At 39.4% G+C, this 13333-nt stretch overlaps 1 protein-coding gene across 1 annotated transcript in view; it reads left to right on the top strand.

The window, feature by feature from the left end:
• The window catches only part of tns2a (tensin 2a), a gene marked incomplete in the record, with an annotated part of 63270 nt that overhangs the window by 11304 nt on the left and 38633 nt on the right, over positions 1-13333 (top strand). Inside the window, 2 exon segments of the mRNA XM_014019858.1 lie at positions 10058-10163; positions 10319-10356. Of these exon segments, the coding sequence (XP_013875312.1) occupies positions 10058-10163; positions 10319-10356 (144 nt within the window).

Raw genomic sequence — 13333 nt, 5'->3', positions numbered from 1 at the left:
ACGGTGGCCTCAGCAAACTTAGAGCTGAACTTGGGTGTGGTAGTAGCAGGGAGTCATCCTGTCACCCTGAGTAGTAACGGATCACATTAGATATTTGTATAAAATTTTAGCTTTCAAGGCAGCAGGTGAAATGCACTCTTTCGAGGAATTCTGCTTAAAGATTTGTAAGATAAGGTGGTTTATTGGAGGAAAAAAAAGGTCACTATCATGACTACTCGCAATTTTGTTTAGTTTTAAATACAGGGTTATAGTTAGATTTTGGTGCACAAATACAACTAAGGAAAGTGAGTCAACAGTCATGCACTGTCTCAGTTGTGTCGTAGTAAAAAGAAATAAGGTAGCTTTAAAACAAAGTTTAAAAAGACTTCCTGGATCACCTGAACCTGAATTCTCTGCTCTCTCCTCAGTCTTTAATTAATGTTTTCGTAATGAGATGGAGGAGAGAAGTCTGTGATTTTGAATTTAATTCAACAAGCCATGCGTAGTTGGACTGGAGTAATTAGTGCCTCATTTAAAAGGTAGGCCTGAATTACAGGAATGATTACAATTTGTTGCCTGATTGTGATGACAGGTTGTGTGGGTTCGTGCTTGTGAGAGCACTGTTCTCAGAATCTGGAAGAATGCAGGCTTTAGTGAAACATTTTCTTTAACTGTTGAGGGAAAAAAATAAGTCTTATTTATTTAGAATTATTATGCTTATTCTGAATTATTAAAGAAGCAAAGTGCCTAATTCACAATATCAAATTTTAGTTCATCCAGTCATCAGAATTTTAGTTGGGTTTTTTTTTTTCTTCGAATAATTTATTTGTATAATTTGTATGAAAACACATTAGCCCAACTTTAAAACACACAGAGCTTTATTTAAGTTTTAAATGGGAACATAATATCAACAAATGAGCATCTTGTATTGACTTAGACTTGATTGAGACTCTGAACCAGGGATGTCCAGTCCTGGTCCGCTGCCCTGCATGTTTGAGGTTTCTCTGCTCCAGCACACCTGAATGAATGAATGAATGAATGAATGAATGAATGAATGATTGGAATGGTTCTGCAGAACTTGAAGAGGTAGTTAAGTCACTGAATCAGGTCTGTTAGAGGAGGCAAACGAGGACCAGGACGGGACTTAATCAGGTTAATGGATGATTTTGTTCCCAGAACTGTTGTTCTTCTAGCTAACTACTCATGTTTTGTACTCAGTCTGGGACTTATGTAGGCTTTAAAGTTTACAGATAAGAGTAGAGGTGTAAGAAAATATTGATACACTAAAAATGTTGTGATATTTCATTTCCTGAATACTGCATAGATTTTTAGTTAAGGCTTAATGGATGGATGATTGATGTAACTCACTGTTGTTCAGTGCTCTGATTGCATAAAAAATAAAATGAATTTAATCCGATTTTATGCATAGAATGAATAATGTGCCACTTATACTGAGTTCTTTTAATTTAGACTTTTTTGGGGGGTGGGTGGGGGGGAGGGATGGCAATATACTGTATCTCCTTGCTTACACTATCACATTATTTTGTGATATACCATATAGCAGTGGTTCCCAAAGTTGGGGTTGGGACCCACAGGGGTCCTGAAAATATTTTCTGAATTAATTACACTAAAAAATGACAACCAACATTTTTTTGCCTTTGTTGTTACAAAATAATAAGATTAGTGTACTTACAATTGACAAAAATAACGTCATAAAAAATGTTATATGCTCTCGTTTATTTGACGTAAAAACAATATTTATCAGCCGACAACAGCTGGGGGCACAGGTCTCTGCTTCTGGTATTTTGTGGGTCAACAGCTGAAAAGTTTGGGAACCACTGCCATATAGAATAGTCTTTATTGTCAGTGCATAAGCCTGTACTATGAAACTGAACATAGAAAGACATGCAGGATGGACTTGTGACCTGTCCAGGGTGTACCCCGCCCCTCACACTGTGACTGCTGGATATGGGCACCAGTGACCCACGCAACCCTGAAAAGGAAGAAGCGTGTACAGAAAATGGTGCGTGTAAATATACGGAGACAAAACCAATAATAAAGTAAGTGTACGGTGTCCTTCATTGCCATGGAAGGTGCCTTCAAATAAAATGTATTATTATTATTATTATTATTATTATTATTATTATTAGTTATTGATCTTTGCTGTTCAGAGTGTGGATGGCCCATGGAAAGAAACTGTTTTTGAGCTTATTGTGAGCTGTGTCGTGATATGTATCACCAATTTCTTGGTAATACACAGCCCTATAAAAAAGAGCCCTTAAATTTACAGTAAATGTTTTTTTCTTTTTTAAGCTAAAAAATAATTAGTGCACATGTTTTATGGGACAGTTTGCACATCAGTGTGTTCGTGCATGTGAACAGATGATTTAACTCTTCTTCACATGTTGGCCAATTAGTGCTGTTGAGGAAATCAGCCTTGGATAAACAACAAGATAACATTGTCCTGCCACTCCAACCTTTCCTGATCCTAGTTTGGACATTTTATTTATTTATTTATTTATTTATTTTGGTTCTCTGCATAGCTTTGATCAGGTTAAAAACATTCATCTTTCTGGGAAAATCTGAGCCGGAAACGCTGTGGAAATGTGTTGCTTTCGAAGCCAGCTCTAATTGATATACAAAAGTGGCCAAAATACAATACTCTGGTTGTGCTTCGTGTACAGTCGTTGTTCTATATTTGTAATTACTGGGTGTAACTGAGAGGTTTGATGGCACACCGTGGTTGTGTTTACTTGGGATGCCCTCCGGTCACTGCCAAGACAGGAAGCTGAAACAGAAGCTGGTTCACGTTCCCTTGTGCAGATCTACCAGTTGGAAGTCGACACAAGCGGCTATTCAGTCTCACCTGCTGCTTTCAAACAGCATGAATGGATGAAAAGGATTCCCTTTTACTCTCGTAGGCGCTACTGCAGATTTGCAAGAGTCTCGGGCTGCACCCGGACCAGATCACCCCGGATGGTGTCAGACTCTCAACGTGGTTTCGTCGTAGCTCGGCGGGGAGCACGGTGAATTAACCGTGACCGTGCACAGAACGGGGAGTTTAGCAGCGCCGCAATAAGACGCTCTTCTGTGCGTTCGCTTCAGGAGTCCCACAGGAGAACGGAAGTGTATCAGGGCGGTGTGCTGCTGACTTCACCTCAGGAACAGGCAGTCCCTGTTCCCCTACGCTGCCGGTCTCACACAAAACTCACACACACACACACACACACACACACACGACTAACGGACGTTTATTAACACACATGCTGGACTCGATGCCAACAAATGATGCAGGAACTCAGATAATATCCTCTCAGTGGAGGGTGGATTAGGTACACAAGAAGTACCAAACACAGTTGTTGGTGTGGCATTAAACAAAATCTCAACCTGATAAAAGCAGAATAAATCAGTTTTGTGTCATGTATATATAGGATCTAAAATATTTTAAGGCTTTAAAATGTAAAATGATATATTTATAGACTTTTACGATGTAACTCCATTTCCATCTTCTGCTGCTTATTCGTACCACCATTGGAAGAAAGCTCATTCCGGCTGCTTGTATCTTGTAGGATTTTAATGTAGAAATAAATCCAGAGATTTGCCTTTCAACTCAACTCTTTTTTTGTCACCACAACCGACCAAAGCAACGCCCTCGTTACTAAGGATGAAGTCAAAACCCGTCAATCCATCCTACCATCACTCTTGAACAAGACATGCTATTACCATTTTCTCAGAGTTGTAAAGTAACTAAGTACAAATACTTTTTTACTGTGCCGAAGTAGAATTTTTGGGTGTTTTTTTCAGCCTACTTTTTATTACAACTTCTTACATTTTCACACAATCTGTACTTTTCACTCCTTACATTTATTTTAAAAAGACAAGAAGTAGAAAGTCATTACTTTTATTTCGTTTTTGCTTGTTTTTATTCCAGCTTGTTATTGTAAAAATAAATACTATCCATATAAACTGTGCCTCCTAGACAGAGTGAATTTAACTGTGATTGAATGAGAAGTATAAATATATAAAACTCTGATATATAAATTCTGATGCTGTATTAGTTTATACACAAACAAATCATGTCACACTGCAGCAGGACATAATCATTAAAATAAAAGGACTGTACTTAATAAGTATTTGTATTTCATGAATTATATTGTATTTGGCCGCAGCCCTCAGATTTTCATTTTGGGAAAAGGTTTGTGCAGCCTTCATATACTAGACTAGTGCATCATAAATTTATCATTAATTTTTTTAATACGACAGTCATTTCTGCATTGTTTAGAAGGTTCACCTCCTAATAAATGTCATTACAGAAAATCTATCTGCTCATTTTAAATCAATAGTGTTACTTTTATTACTTAAGTACAAAAAATATCAGATACTTTAAGATTTTTACTCAAGTAGTATTCCTAAAGGAGACTTTAACTTTTAACAAAGTAATTTTTTGGTAAGATATTTGTACTTTTACTCAAGTATCACTTTGTGGTACTTTATACAACACTGCATTTTCTCTATTTGCATTAAACTGCAGGATAAATAATATTCCAGGCCTGCAGGTTTCATCTGGTGACAACACCTGTCTCCAATAAGCAAAAAAAAAAGTTTTGCCTCTGGCTCGTTTCCATTCTGCATCTCAATCTGTGTCCTCGCTGACCATCTGCAGCCGAAGCTGAGGTCACGGCCACAGCCTTGTAATGAAGTTCTCACACACAATGACCAGCTCTGTTCAAATATCACGCCTATTTTTAGTAGAAGTCGCAGGAGTTTCCAGAGATCTGTGGCCTCGAATGGCTTCTGTGTTTTTGTTTTTACATTTGTATGTCCGTGTGTGAATCTCTTGTGCATGTGTGCCCCACCTCACTTTTTGAATCCGACGTCTGTTCTGTGACGGCTAATGGAGGGGGCAGCGAGGGTGGGAGGGGGACATCTTGTTAGAAATAAAAAGCATCTCTTTGACTCCAGAAACGTCTGATTCCTTTTTCTGCCAGAGGGCTAAAAATATCAGGAAAAAAAAAGACCTTGTTGTGTGTAGCAGATGTTGAACAAGGAGGTGGGGGGGCTCTTTGGGCGTACACAGGGACAGGAAAAAGGAAAAGAGACAACTGTGTTTTGTTTTAACAGACTGTCTGCGGGGACAAACACTTCTGCACGTGAGCGAGTGAGTAAAGTGTCTCAGGTGTTTGTGGGCTGTGTTTAGGATTAATTAGAAGATTTTAATACATTTTCTTGAATATAATCAGTTTGTGCCCTCTTTGAAGAGCACGCTCTTTGTTGTTCTGCAGCCAGTTTTTAATCGGAGGCAGCAGAAACAATCTAACCGGTAACAGATTCTCCAAAAACCAAGAAACGAGCTCTGAATTCCACGTTTTACCAGAAGAAGAGTTTTATTTTTTTATTCATTGCAGCGGTGACAGTAATTACTATCCTGGGGGCTTAGCTCTGCATCACAGGTTGTTTTTAGCCAACACTCACACTCTACCAGCTGTTTTTCTGTTTCTCCACAAAAGCTGTAAACGTCCTTCCTTCTGGTTTTCTCTGCTGGACTCCCAAGTTGAGCTGAGGGATGAATTTTACAGAATCTGTTGTGTTGTTTAAGTCGTGAAATTTGGGGAAAAAGTTGTTGTAAAATAGTTTTAACCTTTCCTATCTTACCGAAGTATGAATAAATCCACCGTAACTGCAGTTTTAATAATTTTGTGCCTAAAACTGGTGTTTTTTTCCTCCATAGTGGCATCTTTTTGCTGAAAACAAAATTTGATCAACTTCTTTAATATGTTCAAGTATTTGTTGACTTTATGCATGTGACAAGTCTTCACGTTCTTACCGTATTGTTTCCCCAGTTGTTTTTGTACATTGTTGGCACAGCAGTGGTTACAGCTGTTGCCTCTCATTGTCAAGGTCACAGGTTTGCCTCCTGGCTTTTGCATGCTCTTTCTGTGCACACGTGGGTTTTCTCCAGTACTTTGGTTTCCTTCCACAGAACAAAAACGTGCATCTTAGGTGCATTGTTTTTTCTTAGTTGTCCGTGGGTTTGGATGAGCGTATGAATGGTTGTCTTGTCTCTGTGTATCCATGTAATGGACTTGCATCCTGCCCAGGGTGCTCCTCTATCTTTCTAAATCATGGGCCAGGGGCCAAAACTTCACTATCTGGTCAGGGTGGCAAAACGTCATCATAATGTTTGAAAAGTTACATGTCTGTAGATGATATTTTGGTATGATAGCACTTCCAAAGTGGCAGCTTAGTCACAGCTCATGAAGTTAACCCCTTAAGATAAACTTGCGTTTTTTACACTTGTGTATAATAGGGCTGCATGATATTAGGAAAATCTGCGATTTGCAATAGCAGTGCTTAATACTGCAATAATGATATGACTTGCGATAAATTAACAAATAAGTAATGTTGATGTCTTGCTGCTCTGGATTCAGAGCAAAAAAAGACAAAAAAACTAGTATTTTTCATTCCAGCATTATGAAGATATCCATCCAATTGGCCAAATACATGAAGTGCTCCATTTTATTGGTAAAATACTTAAAGCTTTCATCTGAGTGACAAAACTCATAAATGCAAAATTTTGAGCCAAAAATTTATTGCAGTTTATACATTTATTTTTTATTTTTTGCAATATGCCTATTGCACAGGCTGTTATCACGATGATTATAAATTTTCGATATATTGTGCAGCCCTAGCGTATATCTGGTTTAAGCTGTGATAATTTCATTCGAGCCAGGATTTGGTCTTCTTTGACCAACACAGAGGTCACTAGAACGCTTTAAACCACAAATAATACAATTTGTTTCTACAATTTTTAGCCCTTTGACAGCCCTTACAAACTTTTAGCCCAGGCATCCAAGTGCATCAAGGACACAAGCATCAACAATTGCAATACTCACAGGAATTGCAATACTCACAGGCCTCTAAACATTTAGGAAGCGTATAATATACCCATAGTTTGTTAGTTATAAGGGTGTCCTCCTTGGGTGATGATAGGGGAAACGCTGCTGGGCTAGTTCACTATCAGTTATTCTTATTTTCAGGTGATTAGCCTACTATTGACATCATAATTAAGATAAAATTCAATTTTTGCCACCAAATGATGACCTTAGTCATCAATACCAACTATGTTATGGTAGTTACCTTGCTTTTTTTACATTAAGGCATTGACTGCTGGATACGGGCACCAACTCTCTGCAGACCAGAAAGGAAAAAGCAAGTAAAAGAAAATGAATGAATGGGTGGATTGATAGAACTGAGTTTAGCCTGTTGGTCTGGCCTTTTACAACCAGTCCCAGTGGAGGTACAAATAGTTGCTCACCCCTGTACTAAATTTTGGAGTTGCTAAATCTCCCAAGTTAATAAAGTTTTTAATCTGTTTAAGCATTTGACCTTTGCTTTATAATGTATGCCTTTCTCCACTGAGTGCCAAAACACACAAGTGTCAAAATCTAAATGTGGTTTCACCCTCCATTCCCCTTCCATGAACCAGCATGCAGCAGCTTTGCAACACCTTATAGAGTGCTCAGTGGCAGAGATGTCTGACCATGATTGCATGTGGTTGGGCTATATAGTGGTCTTGATTGTTTCTGAAGCAGGAAGAATGCTGCCTGCCTCTCCTCTGTGTGTTTATGTCTTAGCCCACATCACCACTGTGGCTCAGCTGACTGTAACTGGTTGCTTTTTTAAACTCACTGCGGCTTCGTGTGTAAACTAATGTGTGTGGAAACTTTACCAAACAATTACACAACTTTATAGATGAGAATGATCACATACCAAGTCTGCAAACACAAAAATAATGTTTTTGCAAAGTCTTTTATGCTTTATGGTGTTTGCGGAGCTCCATTAATAAGCAAGAGGAGTGAAGGATAATGGAGGTGAGCCCTCTTTATCAGCAGCTGACATAGCAATTATTGGTGCCATAATTTTTAATTTAATATATCCTTTTTCATAATAACACTCTCGGAGTTCCCAAGGCATTCCCAGGCCAGAGAGGATATATAATCCCTCCAGAAAATTCTGTTTGCTTAGGGTCTCCTCCCAGTTTGACGTGCCCAGAAAACCTCCAGAGGGTGGTTCCAGGAGCTATCCTGTAGCGACTCTTTATGCTTCCCTCTGATGACAAAGCTCCTCACCTTTATCTCTAAAACTGAGTCCACTGCTTAAACAGATGTAAAACCATGTGGTTCTCAAACCTGACACCATCTCTCCACGACTTTGCCTTGAGATTGTATCCATAAATCCAAAATTTGGATTAGTTTGAATTAAGATGCAGCTCTGGTTAAATTTGATCTCTTGTGCTGATTCTGTGGACACAATCTTACTTTCTTCCTTCAGTTCTGTAGTGACCAGATAACCCCCAAAAGCAACCACATCTCCCACCAAGCAGACTATGTTGCATGAACATCATCAGCCCCCCCTAAGCCACCCACTTGGTCCGGCTCCACCGTCCATGGTGCTGTGGTCATAGAACACTTGTAGAGGAATATGCCAGCAGCCGCTGAACACAGCTGGCTGAGGGTGATGCCAGGCAGGCAGCTGTCCAAACACAGCCCAGTCCCAGAACACAGCGAGAACAGCAGATTAATGGAAAAAAGCACAAACTGAACCGTTGTGTGATGTTACAATGAACGAAGACACACCGAGTAAAAAATAAAATAAAAATAATGCTGTATAATGAACATTATATCAGAGAAGGATGGTTTTTTTTTTTCTGATGAAAATGTGCATGCTTATAGTTTATCTCTGCTTGGGAACCAAATCCTGTAATTTTGATTAGATGCCTTCTAGTTTCCAGAATATCTATGCTGCCTCTCAGCATGACACTGCACATTGTTCACAATGTCTCCAACTTTCTTTTTTCCCCATCTCCTCTCCTCCTCCTCCCATTGTCCTCCATCTTGGCCCTCGGTTGTTGGGGTTCTCATGTTCAAAGTCGCCACAGAGTCACGTCAAGCCCAGTCAGCCATGTACATAATCCCGTGTTGGGAAACAAAAGAGGCACTGGGCGGGAGTGATTTCCACGCACGCACATGCAATCACGTGAGCATGTGGAAGAAAAGTAGTTAATTTCTTACACTTTCAACCTGTCTAGCTATTTTTTTAACACTATGTTCAATTTTTTTCTTTTTTCTTTTAATTTTCACACATGTAACTTCTTTTCATTCACACACAACACAGGATTATAAAAAAGGCATGGGCAGGAGCTACGGGGATTATTACTGAGAGACAGTTACACAACCAGAACAGAGGTTCAAAAGGCAAAAGACAAAAGATTGACGCTGCTGCAGTTGTGCACGTCATACATTCATGCATAAAGAGAAATATTCACTCAGGTCAGTCGTATGAATGAGGTAAAACTGATCTATCTAAAATCCTGTGTACAAATGCAGTCAACCGGCTGTGTCCAAATTCAGGGGTTGAGTCCTTCGAAGGACCCGGTCTAAGTCCTTGTTCAACAGCGAAGACAACAAAAAAGGTGGCTGTGAATTTGGATGGTCTAGTCTTCTGCTTTATTCCCGCCCTTACCCGACGACGCTAAACAGAGGCAAAAATAGATCAAAATTAGCAAAATATGAATATATTCATATAATATCACAAAACAATTAAATTAGCTTAAAGGTAATATTTGAAGAACTAAGGGACCCACTGTAGGTGCACATTTATTTTGCTATAAATGCTCATTTTATTTCCGACAAGAATAATATTAAAAAATGCTCTATACAAATGACAAAAGCATTAGCAACACAACGGAGTTTGGACAGCCTCCGGTGCGGCGGTGTGATGTAAGCAGCCAACAATTTCAGCCTTCAGAGGATGCGCCCCCTGAATTTTGACAGCCGGAGCAAGCATTCAATCAATCAGTCTCTTTGTTTCTGTCAAAAAGCTGTGTTTTAAATATAAAATTGGCTCCTAAAAGACAAAAGTTACGCTCTGAGGTGAAGCTCAAATAAGATTTTTGTTTGTTGTTGTTTCCAGAGACCGTAAGAGGCAGCAGTCTATTGGCTGCTCCATCAAAGGCTATTTCAAATGTCTGACTCGGTTACTAAACTACGATGTGTGTTGTTTGTGTGCTTTTAATCAGTCTGGAAAGGGAGAGCCCCACGTCTTCAAGGAAAAGACGTTCAAGAAGAAGCGACAGTGCAGTGTGTGTCGACAGAACATCGACAACGTGGGCTCCTTCTGCAGAGGTAAGAGTCCCGAAGAGCTGATGGCTCAAAGGAATTGGACAAAAACTGAGAAGTTAACAAAAGTTTCTGAATGAGCAATTAAAAAAACAAGCAGAATTGCTGACTCTGTAGCTTTAACATTTCTAATTTTTCTGTTTTTTTCCCCTTTCCTCTAGTATGCAAAACTGCCACCCACAGGAAATGTGAGGCCAAGGTAAGGATCATCCTCAAGGATTTGTGAAATCATTTTAGACTGAGCTCTGATTAGCTATTGTCTGCAAGTGTGTGATTTCAATAGCTTCCACCCAGTCCATATTTAGCTGTGGATTAGTTAAATATTACTAAGATTAAGAAATGAAACAAGCAAATGGTCATTATTTTTGGTGATTTAGTGAAAAGTGTTTTTGCCATTGCATTGTTTGACAAGACAAACACCAGAGGACTTGTCAGTGGAATAGTTGGAATATATTATTAGATTTTTGAATAATCGTTTGTTTTAGTATCCCAAACAAAACTACTGTTACAGAACTGTGTAGTAATGCAACATTTTAATTTAATACAGCCTTCTTAAAAAGAAAATGAGCACCTGTTTTCAGGGGTCAGATTTATAAAACTTGCATACGCACAATATGAGCCCAGAGACTTGTGTACGCTACTTTTTACGCCAAGGTTGTGATTTATAAAATCCAAACTTGTCTGCTGCAGATAACAGAGCAGGCAGGAGTGGGAGAGGACGAGGAGAGGAGCAGTGGACTTATTTCTAATTTTATCTGACTTATTTAATTTAATTTTTTATTATTTTTATCATCTTGCAGGCTCTGAGAGAAAATTAAGTTGAGGCTGAGTTTTTTATTTTATAAAAATCGTTAGATTACTCTAAGGCAAAATGAGGGAAAATCTGTGTCAATTACAGATATTCTGTTCACGTGAGCAGCTGTCAGTCAGCACCTGTCATCCTCCAGACGCATGACGGAGCGTGTCTGAACCAATCACTGATCAGCTGACTGATTTAAATACATCTTAACATTCATGAGGTACTTTACATTGGCTGTTTATGGTTGAATGTGGGCGTGTAGAGGGTAGAACCTGAGGCGGGACCTCATGCGCAAACTCTGACGTGCAGCTGTGATCTAAAAAGGAAAGATGTGCAGAAACATGCGAATGCACGGTTTTATAAATCTGATTATTATTATTTTTTTTTTTTTTTGCGTACGCCATTTCCGCCTTTTGGCCGTACGTTCACTTTTAGTATGGTTTCCACGCAATCCTTTATAAATCTGACCCCAGAGCTTTACATCAGACAAGGGCAACATTTTGCACCAATTTTGTTTAGAATAAATGTGAAGTCATCTTTGAGCAACTTGACTCCTCTAATTCAATGTTAGACCAAAGTGCTGGGAAACGGTCATCCATCTTTTGGAGAGGATGATATAGAAAAATGTTCTTTTGTTAGTTGAGTGAATCGTTATTGGTGAAAGGTGTGAAAAAACAAATGACAGAAGCCATGCGAGAGAAGATGTTTCAAGGAAAGCTGCTCAGCAGCATTCCTCAGAAAGAGCTCGGATCCCATCAAACCCCACACCGCTGGCCCTGTGAAAGAGCCATTGATGGAGTGGTGGTATAATGAATAGAGGGGAAGAATGCCAGCCGTGGCTGTGGCTAGAGCGGTGAAGGAGGACGGAGAAGCCGGGAGCCTTGGCAGGCAGCAGGTGAGGGAGAGAACGCCAAGGGCGAAGGCATGTGGCAAAGACGAGCCTCATTCCTCCAGCATCTCTTCATATCTGAGGAGAGGAGAGCCTTGGGGAAGAGTTTATGGATCAAAGGAAACCTTTGAGATAACAGTAAATAAACATCAAAGTAGGCCTTTAAGGACAGCTTGTGATATAATTTGTGGACGCAGACATGATGTTGAGCTTCCATCCAACTTGTCGGGAAGTTTCTTTAAAGACAAAATGGGCTTAGGAAGAAACGGACCACTTTCTCACTTGGCTCAGGTTGCAATCCTGAAGGGTCTTTTTGTGTTGGACATTAATTAAATAGTCCTAATTTATTGTCAAACTTGACTACAAAATAAGAAATCTCAAATTTTATTTTTACATCTGATTTTTAAAGAGAGATGTGTGATGTGTATCAATAGCTGCGTTTCCAATGACCATGAAAATGCGCAAATTAGAATTTCGAAAATAAATTTGCTCAATGGAAACACGTAAATTTAAAAAAAAAATTAAGTTTTTCGACAAAATGTTTTTGCACTAGGATGAGGTGGTTTTTCGGCCGTATCGAAATTGGTGTATTTTGCAAAACTGCAATGGAAACACTTTTTTCGCATCACGGGAGTCACGTGATCAACAACCGGCTGTTTCTACTGGTGAAAAAGACGACGATGTAGAAGATAACAGGAAGTAGAAGAAAAATCACAGAAGATGCCGACATCTCCTCTGATGATGTCGTGGTAGCAATATGCTGTGTGTTTACATCCATTGCTGCCATGTTATAATGACTTATCATGAGAACAAATGTATTCACGCGTGACTTTAATAGCATTTCTTACTTAATGGAAACACCTCAGTTGCGAAACTGTGTTTTTTCAACATTAACAGAATATCGACAAAGTTTTGCATACATAATGGAAACTCAGCTACTGCTGCCCAGGGAGGGAGATGGTAGATAAGGCAGGGAATGAATGCCTGCTTACAGCATTCGCCTCAGCTGTTATCTAACCTTGCGTGGTTTGGGAATTTAGCTAGTGATGAAGAAAGGACGGCATTGGGGGGGGGGGGGGGTATCAACGTATGGAAGTTGTTATCTGAAGCCTTGAATCATCCACCTCTACTTTAAACATATTTACTTCATCTGTTCTAACCAGACGTCTATTTACAAATCCTGGCTGATTTTTTTTTCAACAATCCTGGTGACAAATCATCTCATTACCACACCAGTCAGCATCCTGTCTGTACATCTGCTCCATTTCTGTGGAACCACTTACCCCGCTCCCACACACACATTTTGTAAACTTCCCTCCCAACAGAGCTGGTTGGTTGTAACAGGTAGTTTTTCTTTCCTTTTCTGTCATATTTCCTAATCCACATCCTCTGGCTCGTGCTCTCAAAGCGTTCTCGCAGAGACGAACTGGAGGCTGTAAACAGTTTTTATTATTATTTTCTCTTGGATAATAGTCCCCCCCCCACACC

Source organism: Austrofundulus limnaeus, unplaced genomic scaffold, assembly GCF_001266775.1.
Source record: "Austrofundulus limnaeus strain Quisiro unplaced genomic scaffold, Austrofundulus_limnaeus-1.0 Scaffold234, whole genome shotgun sequence".
In the NCBI taxonomy this organism is placed as follows: domain Eukaryota; kingdom Metazoa; phylum Chordata; class Actinopteri; order Cyprinodontiformes; family Rivulidae; genus Austrofundulus; species Austrofundulus limnaeus.
This window is presented reverse-complemented; position numbering and strand designations above follow the sequence as displayed.